We start from the raw sequence: 13,141 nt of genomic DNA, 5'->3' as shown, positions 1-13,141 counted from the left end.
TGAGGCCCAGCCCTGGGACCTTTAGTGGGTCTTGTCTTACAGATCCTCCTTTCACCCAAGTGCAGGGCAAAGTCCCAGCTCCTCACCTGGCCTTGCCACCCCAGGGACCCGATCTCACCCCACTCCCTTGGCCAGGGCCCCGCCAGGCCTGGGCATCCCCAGGCTGGCCTGGGCAGGAGGGCAGCTGGCTTCACTCTGCATTCTCTAGGGACTAATACCACCTGCAGGTGAGCAGAGGCTGCCTGCCACGGCCTCAGGCGGTGGGGTCTGGGGTCTGGCCCACAGGGCTTTTTGCTGACGTTAAGTTTGGCATCAATATTTTAAAATAAGGAGGTCATTGGTCAAAACGCAGCTTGTCTTCCTAAACAAATGGGCTGCCAAATCTAAGCCCGTTTCTGCCCGTCAGCATCTGTGGCTCCCCAGGACCACAGCCCAGCACGGAGCCCCTGCCTGGCCCCACAGGTGGCCTGGACGCTCCTGAGGGATGGGGCTCCTCACCATCACCTGGGAGGAGGGGAGCTGCTGAACCCTCCCTGTGGCAGGAAAGCGCCAGAACGCCTGAGCTCTTCGCAGAGCAGCCAGGCCCAGGAGCTGCGGCGAGCCCCAGGGCCTTTGGACTGACTGCTCTTCCACTGGTGCCTCTCGGGTGTTACCTGGCCCCTGGGTGGAACGTCCCTTTGCCTTCTCTCCTCAGGGCACTCTTGCTACTGGATGTGGCACACCCCTCTCTAGAATGTGAGTGGCCTTGGACCTGGGCTGGGTCTCACCAGGGTCCTTTCTGACCCCCAGGGACCCTGGCCAGGTCTGAGGACTCCTGCCCCCAGCACTCTGCCGCGCCAGGAGCCAAGTGGAGGGCCTGGAGCAGGGGCAAAGGTCACACTGCCCCAGCCCAGCCCAGAGCCAGAGTGCTGCTGGCACCCATGACGCCCGCCGGCCGAAAGGTCCCCAGTGCCAAGGGGACAGTCCCTGTTCTAGGGCCCATCTCATCGGGCCAGTCTGGTGGGCCTGAGGAGCTGGGACGAGGCCCAGCGGGTCCTTCCAGAGAGGCCCCCACCTAGTCACATCCCTTAAGGAGGAAGCAGGACCCTGTGCCCCAGGGCAGCAGGGCTGTGCTGCCCCCCACAGCCGGTCCTCCCCACAGTGGTCACTTTGCCCTTGGCAGAGGTCAGCTGTGTCCCTGTCTTAAGGAGCTACAGGTGCAGCTTACAGAGCCTGGGAGGGGGCAGGATGGAGCTGGACGCATCCTGGCCCCCGCGCCCAGCAGCAGCCATCCGAGGGGACCCTCCGGTGCTCTCAGGAGCCTGGGCCCCTGCCTGCTGCTCAGGAGGGGCTGGGATGGCCAGGGGCCACTGAGGGAAGCCTGGATCTTCAGGAGTGACGGGGCCCCTGGCCTTGACCTGAAGCCCATCCAGACCAAGGCCCAGTAGGGCAGGGGCGGCCGCTGGGGAAGGTCCAAAGGTGCCATGGGCTTCTCTGGGCCCGAGACTGGGGGGGGCCGAGCTGCGCCCCCGCCTGCACTAATGACTTCAGCGGCAGAGACGCAAACAAGCCACGCAGGAGCCTGACACGCTGTTATTAGCCGCCTCGCTGGGAGCCGAGCCGCCGCCTCCCCCATCTCCAGGAGGAGCGGGATCTGGTCGCTCCAGCCGCTGTTCCCATCGACGACGTGGTCTGTGATGGACTCTCCTGTGGTGCAGCCACAAATGTCCCCAGACGTGGTTCAGTGTCCCTGGGGCAGCGTCACCCTGAGAACCAGTCAGCAAGAGACCCCCTAGGAGCAACCCAACTCCCATGGGCACGGGCGTGGCCGGGCTGGGGTGGCACAGGTGGACGGAGCCTTTCCCACAGCTCGGGACTCCTGGCTGGGCCCTGGTGGCCAGTGTGCAGCAGCAGGCAGTGAGGGTGCCCGGGGGCCACGGACCAGGATCCGGCTGGACTCGCCGAGTCGGCCAGGGACATTGGAGACACCGACTTCTTTGTCCACCACAAGAGACCAGAGACACCTGCTCCCAGGCCACATCTGCCCGTCCCCATGCCCCAGAGGTGGGGTGCGAAGGACTGACCTGTCCCTCTGGCTGGAGTAGACAGGTGGGGACCAGAGGGCAGGACCTTGGTGGGTGGAGATGGTGGCTGGGAGGCAGGCAGTGGCCCTTTGTCCTGGGTGGGGCCTGGACCAGCTTTTGAGGCTGGGCAGGGGTAGGGAGGGGCCCAGGGTGGCAGTGGCAGCAATGCCCGGGACCTAGGGATGCCCCACCACTGGACTCTGCCTGGTGGCTGAGGGTCTAACCGTGGGGCAGGCTGGGCCCAAGGTGAACGTGGCCAGCTCAGTGGGCACCTGGCATCTTCCCACACTTAGGGAAGGCCCTTTAGTGGGCCACATGGTCTGGGAGGCCCCAACAGGGGTGAGGCACAGAGGTGGCATGGGGCAGGCTTGCTGGTGTCTCTAGGGCCACCCCAGGGAGCTGATGTGTGGCAGGAAAGGGACACTACTTTGTGCTCTTGGCAGTGATGGGGGAAGGGAGGGGCAGACCCCTGCTGGCTGTGGAGGACAGGGGACCCTGAGCCTTCCCAGCCCAGCCACATGCAGACCCTGTGCCCTCCCCTGGGGACCTGGCTGCCCCAGGACCCACAGCAGCTAAGGCTGAGGAGGAGCCTTAGCGCCGCCCGGCAGGGCCAGGTGGAGAGGATGAGAACTAGGAGGGGCAGAGCTGTCCCCACACCTGGGCAAGCACCGGCTGCACTGCCTGAGCTCCCCGGGAAGAGCTGGACCGCCCAGCGGCAGGAGGGGCTGTGTCTGGTGTCCAGGCACTTGGCCTGCTTCTGGCTGCAGGGCTGTGAACAGGCAGGTCCTCCTGAGCCTCGAGTCCTGTGAGCCAGTGGGTGGCAGGGTCACCCTGCAGGGGCAGCCACCCTTGGGCAAGTCGGTCCTGGCCAGAGTGGGAGCAACAGAAGGCCCTGTCCAGCCTGGAGCCTGGGCAGAGGGAGCCCTGCCCTGCTGGGGAGCTTGGCCAACCTGGGTAGCACTGGGACACGGCGAGGTGGCGGGCCAGGTGGCAGGCAAAGGGGATGGTGAGGGAACGGTATCCTTTGGTGCTGAGAGGCCCCAGTGGCCCGTGACTGGACCCAGAGATGGACGCTGGGGCCTGAGTCCAGAGGGAGGCCGCTGCACAGCAGACTCTGGGGAGCAATGGGGCTCGCCCACCTGGACCAGTGGGGGCTGTGGGGGGACAGGCCAGGCAGCAGAGGGCTGCCAGGGAGGCCAGGGGCTTTTGCTGGGCTGGTGCGAGGCCAGGACTGCCCTGCCTGCCTTCCTCTGGAGACCCTGGCGTGTGCGGGGCCGAGAGGCCATCACCATGCTGAGTCCTGGCCTCCTTCCACGTCTGGAGATCATGAAGCCCAGCCAAGGGCCTCATCCCCTGCAGAGCAGCCTCCCGTTCCAGGGGACCACAGCAGAAGCAGGGGAAGACGAGGGCACCTCTGAGTGGTCAGTGTGAGCCAGAGCTCAGGTGGGTGACTGGGACTCGCCTGTCCCCCAGGAGGCACAGCTCCCGTGGCAGGAGGGACAAAGCTTCAGCCGTCCAGCTGTGGCACGGAGGCGCCAACACACCTCACAGGCGTGGGACGTGGTGTAGCAGGGGCAGGTCTCAGCAGTAGCGGGCAGGAGCACACAGCCCCGAGCCCCCAGCTCTCTGCATTCCAGGCGCTGCCCGCACTGTGCCCAGCTGGCCCCATGTGCCCACCTGGCCTGGGGCTGGGGTGTGAGAAGGTCTGGCCTGGCCCCGCCAGGACACCAGCCCCGCCCCACCTCCTGCGAGTTACGGACCCTCTTCGGGCAGCTGACACGGCCACACAGCTTTGGTGAGTACGTCAGAGTGTTTTAAAGAGGATCAGTGCTCTGGGGCTGGGGTGTGGGCAGGGGCGCAGGGCTGGGCGCGGCCTGGTCCAGGGGTCCTCCTGTGTGAAGGCCAGGGCTCACGGCGCTCCCTCTCCAGGAAGCGGCAGGTCCCAGCTCAAGTCCAGCCTGGGGCTCCAGGGCTCACAGGGGCAGCAACCAGGAGGGCACTCACCACTTGAGGAAGACCATCCCAGCCAGGACGGCATAGCCCAGCACCAGGAAGAGGACCTTGAGCAGGCGGTCATTCCTGTCCTCCAGCTCCCTAGCCAGGATCTCCAAGAAGGTGACGAACAGGAAGGTGCCGCCTGCCAGGCCTTGCAGCAGCACCGAGGCCACGCTGCTGGGCACGCCGCGAGCGCTCTCGATGCCCAGGCCGATGCTGATGCCCAGGGGGATCATGATGCTCACGGCGACCGCCAGCTTGGCTGCGTCCCTCAGGGGCATGGCACTCCTGGCCATGCTGATGCCCAGGGCCACTGCCACCAGCGTCTCATGGACAGCCACGCCCACGAACAGGCTCACCACCTTCTCCCCCTCCTCCTGCAGGCCGAGCGCCAGGCCCTCGAAGATGGAGTGGGCGGCCAGGGCGAAGGCCAGGCTGAGCAGGCGCAGCGGCCCGGAGCGCGACAGCTCGCGCACGCTCAGGCCTGCGCCATGGGCGTGGCCGCGCGCGCCCCCCATGAAGGGGCTCTCGTACTCGGAGTCGCTGCCCACGTCGGAGCCCGCATTGAAGGTCTCCAGGTCGATGAAGGACGGCTTCTCCTTACGAAAGGTCAGCACCAGCTGCTCCAGGAACACGGTCAGGAAGAAGCCCAGCAGCAGGAGGGTCTCGGCCAGCGGGTAGTCAGTGCTGATGTGCCCGAGACTCAGCACCCTCTGCAGCTGCAGTGGGGACACGGAGAGGGAAAGGCCGTCAGGGCGGCAGTGGCGGGGCACAGGGTCTGTCATGCTCAGTGTGGGCCCAGAGGGCAGCTCCGGGAAATGCCCTGGGCTCCGACCCCAGGCCCGCGGCTCAGCGAGGGGAGGCGTGCTCAACGTGCTGGACCTAAAGACCCACCCCTGTTATCAGGCCGCCCGAAGGTCTCATGTGCATGGAGCACGCTGACTCCGGGGCACCTCGGGGGCTGAACCGTGTCCTTGAAAGACACGTCACACACCGTGGCCTCATCTGGAGGAAGGGTCTGGCGAATGCAACTCGAGTGTCATGGCTGAACCGCACCCCAGGGCCTCAAAATGCAAACCTATCTGCGGAGGGAGGCTTCAAAAAGGTGCCGTGATCATCAGGTGGGACCTGACCCACAGGCCTGGTGTCCTTGTGCAGACAGAGATGCCAGGTGCCCATGCACATGGAGTCCACGGGAAGAGGCAGGCCACCAGGGAGGGACACGGCGGAGCAGGCAGGTCACCAGGGAGCCACTCCCCAGCCCTTTTTATTTTGACACAGGGTCTGGCTACGTTGCTGAGGCTGGCCTCTGACTTGAGATCCTCCTGCCTCGGCCTCTGGAGCTGCTGGGATGACAGGCGTGGCCCCCATGTGCCCAGTGCTGTGTGGAGCTGGCTTCCCCAGCAGGCAGTTGGGAAGCTCTGCTTCTGGAGGCTGTGCCCCAACCCAGGGACCTTCAGCTGGCACGGCCTGGCAGGACTTCCCAGACTGGTGTGGAAGCACTGTCCACACGTGGCCAAGGGGAGTGACGTGTGGCTGGAGTCTGGTCCTGTCCCCTGGAACCTGAGCCGCGGCAGGCGGCTGTGGGCCCAGGCCTCTCTGGAAGTGCACACCGAGCGCCCGCCACCTCCAGGGCAGGACCGTGCCGTCCGCTCCCCTTCTGGTCTTCACCTCCCTGGCATTTCTCGGTGCTCCACCTACACTAGGTGCCCTGCAGAGACTCCGCTTCTGTCCCCTCCACGTGCACCCTGAACCCGGCCTCCCCCTTGGCCTGCTCTCAGTTCCTCAGTGAGGTCCATCCAGCCTCTGCCTGGGACAGCCACCACAGTGACCACCTCACTGTGGGACGCTGGATGCAGGATGCCTGACTCGCCCCGCTGACCACACCCCAAAAGGACGTGCGGACGTGCCAGGGACACCCTCGCAGCCTCAGGCACCTCCAGGCACCCATGCCACATGCTCTGATCCCCAGCCAGATGCCCTCGGAGCCCCCCAGGTGACGCCCGACAGTAAAGGCCCTGGCCCAGGTCCCTCGCCCCCTTGCTCTCTGCCCCAGTGGGGCCTGCAGGGTGACCTGCCGCAGCCCCGGCCTGGGACTGGTGAACTGCCGGTTCCTCCACTCCCTCCCACGGGTCAGAGCTGACCACATGCTGAGCCCCGAGCTCCTGGCTCCCAAGGGCCACAGGAGTACAGACGCTCCTGGGTGAGGGTCGGACGCCAGGCCTCAGGCTGTCTGCCAGGACGAGGTGCCGTGGAAGGCACCCCGTGGACACCGGCACACCCTCTGGGAGTCGGCAGGCAGGGCCAGCTATGGCCACTCTCCGAGGCCACGAAGCCCAGTGCAGGGGCCCCAACTCCCACCCCCACTGTCATTTCATCACGGGACACGGGTCCTCACCTGTCAGGTATCTACCCCCAGGGGACACGTGGCCATGAGGTCTGGGGACAGTTTTGAGTGTCATAATTACAATGGGAGCATTTCGGGCAGGATCTTTCTCTGTGCCAAGCACCCCAGGCCTGCAGGGTGTTCAGCACTGCCCACTCCAGGCCAGGGCACCCCGAGTTGAGATAGCCACCTGTGTCCCTAGTGTGGCCTGGTTACCCCGGGGACAGATGGCCCAGAAGAGAACCTTGCTGCAGTAGAGACAGTTTCCATAGAGAAGCCACCTCACCTGCTCCCCAAACAGCCACGGGAGGCTTCTGCGAGCCTCTCCTGGGGACATGGTGGCTCACGGGGACCACTGGCTGCTCCCAGAGGCTGAGCACGGATCCCAAGGACGTGCAGGAGGCAGGGGGCCTGCTCTGTGGCGGGCTGGGCTGGGAGCTCCGCGTGCTGAGGGGGCACGGCCCTGAGCAGGCAGGTGCGGGGGCCAGGAGGACCCCAGAGGCCACACGTGCTGCAGGAGGATGGGCCGGAGGGGACAGGAGGCCACCCACGGACGTCCAGGTGACATGGGCCTGAGGAGAATGGGGCTAGAGATGGCACATGGAGTGCAGATCTCAAGAGACGACTCAGTCACCCTCTCAGGGGCACGGCCGTGCTCACTCCCTGGTGCCCAGAGGACAGCCTCCTGGCCAAGGACACTGAGTGCCACCGTGCGGCTCTAACGGCGGCTGGCCCTCTGCTTAGTCTGCAGCCGCGGGTGGTGGCAGCCCCACCCCCTGGCAGCCATGACTGAGGTCCCACGCCCACACTGGCTGCTGGTGGGGTGGCCTGGGCTGGGGCCTCCCTCAGATCCTCACTGCCCCGCTGCCCATGCCTGGCTCTCAGTCCCTGAGGCCAGCAGGAGGGTGGGCACTGCCCCAGGCCGGCCAGGTCCACCCCGCTTACTTGCCTTTTGACGACCTCCGTGTCACCGGAGCCATGGGCCACAGTGGTCACGAAATCCCTCCAGGAGCACGGCCCTCATTCCCGGCCCCACCCGCGTACCAGGCAGGGTGCACGTGTACCAGGGCTAGCATCTAGGGCCGTCTGGGAATGCCACCCTGGCACTCACAGGCTTGAAGGGACAGCCCAGCTCCAGGGACACTGGGAGGGGCTGCTGGGCTTTCATAGAGGAAGAACAAGAAGTCCAGGATGTCCACCAGGCCCTGCCCACACTGGCCCAGGGAGAAAGAGTAGCTCACCTGAGGTCACCAGGCAGGCATGGCCAGGCCACCCAGCTCCAGCCCCCTGAGGGGCTTGAACCGTGGGACCCTGAAGGAGTGCTCAAGGAATGGGCCACTGCAGGACCACCAGGTTGGGTGTCATGGCAGACAGACCCCGAGACCGTCCCCAGTGACCCAGCCTCCTGAGTGGCAGGGGGCTGGCCCTCACTTCCCACCAGCAGGGGAGAAGGCGGCCACACTGTCACTGCATGTATGAGCCACAGCTGGAGACTCGGGGCAGAGCCCAGCGCTCTCAGCCTGCAGCAGGGCACCTGGGCAAGGGCCCGGGGGCCACTTCCAGGAAACCAGGGTGAGAAACTCAGGTCCCCAGGCTGATGGCAGCCACAGGAGCCTGTAGGTGGATTCCCTCCAGGACACGTCCCCACTGCTACCCTGTGTGGGGAGCCGCACTGAATAACCGCGCCTTCCAGTCCCGATGCCTCAGATTCTGACCAAGCACTGCCTCCGCCGTGGCTCGGGCGGTCCAGCTCGGATAGCAGGGGCTCTTCCCTGCGCCTCCAGGGTTGAGTCCACTCACCTGTCCCTGGGAACCCTGCCCTTTTTTGGATAGAACTTTCTAAGAACAAGAGCCCCCCAGTAAAAGCCCCTCCTGAACCTGCCCGTTCTCTCGCCAGCCTCCCCTGCCTTCTCGGGCTCTCGCTCTCGGGGAGCCGGGGGCCGAGGCCGGAGAAGCCGTCCTGAAGCTTGTTCAAAGGTAACTTGTGTCTGAGTTGCATTTGGTGTCCCCGGAAATTCACACGAGCGACCTTAAGTTCAGCTGCCCACGCAGGTCGGGGGCAGCAACCCTGGGTGACCCTGAAGCAGAGGACAGCGAGGCTGTGCCCAGACTCTTGACCACAGAGACTGAAAGACAACAGCATCTGTGGCCTGAAGACACAGGTCCGTTGTGACCTGCCACACAGCAACAGCTGACAGACGCAGGAGCGGGAGAACAGCCACACTGGGTTCAGGACGGAGCATCGCGCTGCCTGGAGTGGGCAGAGGGTCTGGATACTCACCTCCCATTGGGCTCATCAGTCTCGTCCCAACACAGGTCTAATCAAACCCCCTGTTTACCAGGCAAGGCACAGAGAGGGGCAGCAATCGGCATCAGATCACACAGCAATCCATTTTCTCTTCCTGCCATCCTCACAGAATCAAGGCCCCCGCTGGAGTTGGTATCGGGGCTGGTGAACCATCAGAGCCCCTTGGCCCCAAGGTGCCAAGGGCTCCGACTGTCAGCAGGGAGCATTACCTTTTCCCGCACAGCAGGCAGCAGCGCATTGAAGCACGTGGCCAGAAAGACTCCGCCTCCAAAGGTGTTGCAGAGGGAAAGAATCTTTTTGGAGCGATGGGCCTTCTCAAAGTCCGTCTCGATGACCTTCACGGGGAGCAGGGAGCCCAGCAGCATGAAGAAGAACACGCCCACCATGCAAAGGATCTTGGCCACTAACAACTCCATCATGGTGGTGGCTGGGGTCGCCGCGGTCACCGAGGGCCCAGGTCACGCATGGGTGCACACTCCCGCCCTACGGGCCTGACCACGCAGCTGGAGGTGCATGCCGGCACTCGGCCACTGCGGACACGGGGGCAGCCACGTCAGCCTGGGGTCATCCAGGACAGTCACACCCACCCTTTACCCACCCCAGGGCTCCCGTACATCACTCCTCCCACGAAAAATCCCCCTGCACTGCACCAACCAGCGGGCAGCCATTGGTCACGTGTCTGTTTAATTAAAATAAGACACGATGCGGGGCTGGGCTGGGGTTCAGGGGCAGAGCGCTGGCCTGGCCACGTGTGAGGCACTGGGTTTGAGCCTCAGCGTCACATAAACAAAGTTATAAGAAAACCCCAGAAACAACGTGAGGGCCTGCGGCCTCGGCCTTGTGCCTGCGCCTGTGCCCGGGAGCCTAGCGGGCTACCCAACAGACACCTGCACTGCTGCGGAACGCTCCCTGGGGCGCTGCTCCCCTGGCTTCCTGCAGACTCCAACTCTTCACCCCACGGCTGGGGTCTGCGTGACCCACTTCTGCCTCACCTCGGCCCACACCAGCTTTCCTAGGCCTCGAACGTGTCAAGCTTGTCCTGCCTCAGGGCCACTCTGCCTGGAAGACCCTTCTCCCCCAAGTTTCTCCCTTTCTTTCTTAAGCTGTGGTGGACACATCCCCTTTATTTTATTTATTTTTATGTGGTGCTGAGGATGGAACCAGCGCCTCACATGTGCTAGGCGAGCACCCTCCCGCTGAGTCCCAGCCCCAGCCCTCCCCTAGATTTCTAAGGATGCATCCTCATCTTTTGGTTCACTGCCCCAGGACCTCGCGGGAGGACCTCCCCTGGCCGACCCCTGCTCTAATCCAGGTCCCTTGCACCTACCGTGAGGCCTGGCACAACAGATGCTCGGCAACCACTGGCTGGATGAGCTGGAGCCTTGGGCCAAAGTGCAGTGGATTCTGTCCTGGACCCAAAAATGTCACCATTATTGAGTGGAGTCTCACTTCCTTTCCCGCAGGTAGGTGCCAGCCCTTCTCATGGCCCAGCCCTCACCTCACCCTGGCTCTAGGCTCTGCTCTGATGTCCCTGGTCACAGCTGCCTCCTCCCTCCCCTTTTCTGGCATTATTTTCTTCTATTTTGTGCACTGGGGAAACTTTATTAATTAAAGACATTTAAAGGCACTGCTCCCTCCATGCTATGAACTACGCGGGGGCAGGGGAGTCTGTCTGCTCAAGCCCAGCAGCCCCCAGCAGCCCCCAGCAGCCCCCAGCAAAGAGAGGCACTGAAGCACACAGCAGGCGCCCAATAAATACCTAATGGGTGTGTAGTGCCCCCTTCCGGAAAGTGAGAATGAGGGTGGCCTGGACGCTCTCAACTGGGAGCTAGAGGGGCTGGGACACAGAGGGCACATTAATTCAGCACTTATTTAGCGCCTATTGTGTGCCCGGCGGGTGCCAGGCCTCGGCGGGCAGAGTGCGCCAGGCCCCGGCCCTGCCCCCGCCTTCCGGGGCCCACCCCCTACCCCACACGTACCTGCTCCGGCCGTAGCCCACCTGGCTAAGCCGCCCACCGCCAACCGCTGCGCGATCCCAACCCCGCCGCCGCGGTCCTGGCTAGTCCCAGGCTCGGCGCGCCGCGGCCCACGACCCACCCACGCTCACGCCCATTGGTCTTCCTGGGCACGGCTGGCAAAACGCCCTCTCCATTGGTTGAAGCGGCTGCCACTCATCTTGCGACTCCACCTCTCGACCGGCACGGAAAAGTAGTTTCCTCCTACTGAGCTGCGGGAGCAACCATCAGGCAACTCCGGTGGGAAACTCGGAGCTTTAAGGAATGATTCCGGAAGAGTTCGGATTCCAGAGCTGTCCAGGGGCGCCTGGTGCTGAATTCTGTTCGGGTTGACGATTTGACGGGAAGCGATTTTCCACGGAGAGCGGTCCTTCTCAAAGCGTCCTCTCTGATGATGCCCCTCCTGGAGTCTTAAGAAGAATATATATATGGGTTCAACAAATCTCAGTTGTTAGGAGGAATAAATTCAAGGTCAAGAGATTCATGGTGACTTCAATCACAATGGGGGGCAGATCTTAGAGGCCCTAAAAAAGATGGGATGACATTTAACCCAAGGCGTCACACATGCCAGGCAACTGCCGTGCCACTGAGCCACATCCCTTGCCCTTTTTATTTTTGAAACTGGGTCTTGCTAAGTTGTCCAGGCTGGCCTCAAACTTGCACCCTCCTGCCTCAGCCTCCCTAGTTGCTAGGTAACAGTCATGGACCACCAGGCCTGGCATCACTGCAGGATCTTGATGAGAGATAGGATAGAGCCAACATATTTCAAGAGAATCATCTTGTGTTTTTGTTTGTTTGTTTTGTTTTTTGTTTTTGTCAATACTACTGACAGGCCAAGTAAAATCAAGGCTGACTATTGAACATTGATCTTTTTTCCCTAAGGTGGAAGGAACATGGGAAAAACAGGCTTCCCATGTACCCCCTCCAAAGCAACAAGACTTATGAAGAAGACTGAATTCACTTATTAGCTGTGATCTTCTATCTGGCCGACCCATGAGCCAGGTATCAAAGGGTATGTGTGTGGAATAATCCAGAAGGAAAAGGACAAATCCTCATAGTCGTACTCACAAAATCTGAGGACAGGATGGAAAGAGAATGTGGAGTTAATTCTTAGGGGGAGGGTTTCAGTTTGGAAAGATGAGGAAGCTCTGGAGATGAGGGGTGGGGAGGTTGCACAAATGCACTAAAATTGTGCTCTTCAACATGGTTAAGAGTGTAAATGTTCTGCATAACATTTACACTCTTAGGGCAAGGGATGTGGCTCAGTGGTACAATTTTAAAAACAAAATTTTTTAAGTTTTTAAGAAATAAAATGGATGTACTGGAGATGTAGCTCACTCTTTTGTAGCTCAGTGGTAGAGTGCTTGCCTTGCATGTGTAAGGCCTCAGGTTTGATCCCCAGAACGGAAAAGGAGGAGAATAAAATAGAAGAAAAAAACAAAATCCCTCCCATCACCGCTCATAGCCCAGCGAGAGGCCACGCAGATGGGAGAGGGACAGGGCAGGTCTCTAGGAGGGTCTGGCTACCCCACACCCTCGCATCCATGTCCTCAGGTAACTTCTCCCAACTGTGAACAGAACCCAATGACTTGGTTCCTTTTTTATTTTTTTAATTTTTTTTAATTTTTAATATTTATTTATTTTTTGGCAGACACAACATCTTTGTTTGTATGTGGTGCTGAGGATCGAACCCGGGCCGCACGCATGCCAGGCGAGCGCGCTACCGCTTGAGCCACATCCCCAGCCCAATTGGTTCCTTTTTAAAAAAAACTTTAGAACTTTGTCTTTTTTTGACCTTTATTTATTTATTCTTATATGGTGCTGGAGATCGAACTTAGTGCCTCACAAGTGCTAGGCAAGTGCTCTGCCACTGACCTACAACCCCAGCCCCCATGACTTGATCCACACCAGCAGGGGGAGCCAGAGAGATGCAAGGTCACTTCTGTAAAGAGGTTATAAAAACTGTGACTTTGTCCTGCTAGCAGGTTGCCTGTTGCCTTCGAAGCTCACACGCCTTGATGAAGCACGCTGTGGGAAGGCCACAAAGCAAGGAGCTGAGGGTGTCCCCAACAGTCAGCATGAGAGCCTCCCTCCAGAGCCTGTGAACTGAACCCTGTCTACAATCACGAGCGTCGGGTCTTGGAAGGGCTCTTGTCCCATGTGAGCCCCCCGGTGACTTGGAAGGGCTCTTGTCCTGTGTGAACTCCCCAGTGGACACCTTGGTTACATGCAGCCTTTGAAGGCTCAGCTTCACCTGAAACTGAATCCACGGGATCTGGGGTGGTAAAAGGTGTTTCTTCCCACTAAGTCTTGGGGAAATTTGTTATGCAGCAACTGATAACTAATACATCATAGAAAAACTGTGGATTGTACT

At 61.4% G+C, this 13,141-nt stretch overlaps 1 protein-coding gene across 3 annotated transcripts; it reads right to left on the bottom strand.

Moving 5' to 3' along the window:
* Positions 1–3,868: 3,868 nt before the first annotated feature.
* On the bottom strand, positions 3,869–10,861 carry Slc39a3 (solute carrier family 39 member 3). 3 transcript variants are annotated; one of them, XM_076872276.2, is made up of 5 exons: positions 10,732–10,861; positions 10,512–10,589; positions 10,080–10,161; positions 8,962–9,282; positions 3,869–4,777 (listed from the first exon to the last, which is right to left on the bottom strand). In XM_076872276.2, exons 4-5 carry the CDS (start codon positions 9,169–9,171, stop codon positions 4,064–4,066), a joined length of 924 nt encoding a protein of 307 aa, XP_076728391.1. In that variant the 5' UTR covers positions 9,172–9,282; positions 10,080–10,161; positions 10,512–10,589; positions 10,732–10,861; the 3' UTR covers positions 3,869–4,063. The 3 variants fall into 3 exon arrangements, with proteins under 3 accessions (XP_076728391.1, XP_076728382.1, XP_076728401.1); XM_076872267.2 differs by lacking the exon at positions 10,512–10,589; XM_076872286.2 differs by lacking the exons at positions 10,080–10,161; positions 10,512–10,589.
* Between the last annotated feature and the right edge of the window lie 2,280 nt (positions 10,862–13,141).

This window comes from Callospermophilus lateralis, chromosome 1 (genome assembly GCF_048772815.1).
Source record: "Callospermophilus lateralis isolate mCalLat2 chromosome 1, mCalLat2.hap1, whole genome shotgun sequence".
Lineage (NCBI taxonomy): Eukaryota > Metazoa > Chordata > Mammalia > Rodentia > Sciuridae > Callospermophilus > Callospermophilus lateralis.
This window is presented reverse-complemented; position numbering and strand designations above follow the sequence as displayed.

Excerpts from the sequence above, each read along its gene's own strand:
- Slc39a3 (XM_076872276.2), bottom strand. The coding sequence starts at position 9,171 with ATGATGGAGTTGTTAGTGGCCAAGATCCTTTGCATGGTGGGCGTGTTC. Across the intron at positions 4,778-8,961 it reads TGCCTGCTGTGCGGGAAAAG|CTGCAGAGGGTGCTGAGTCT; the intron begins GTAATGCTCCCT and ends TCCCCACTGCAG.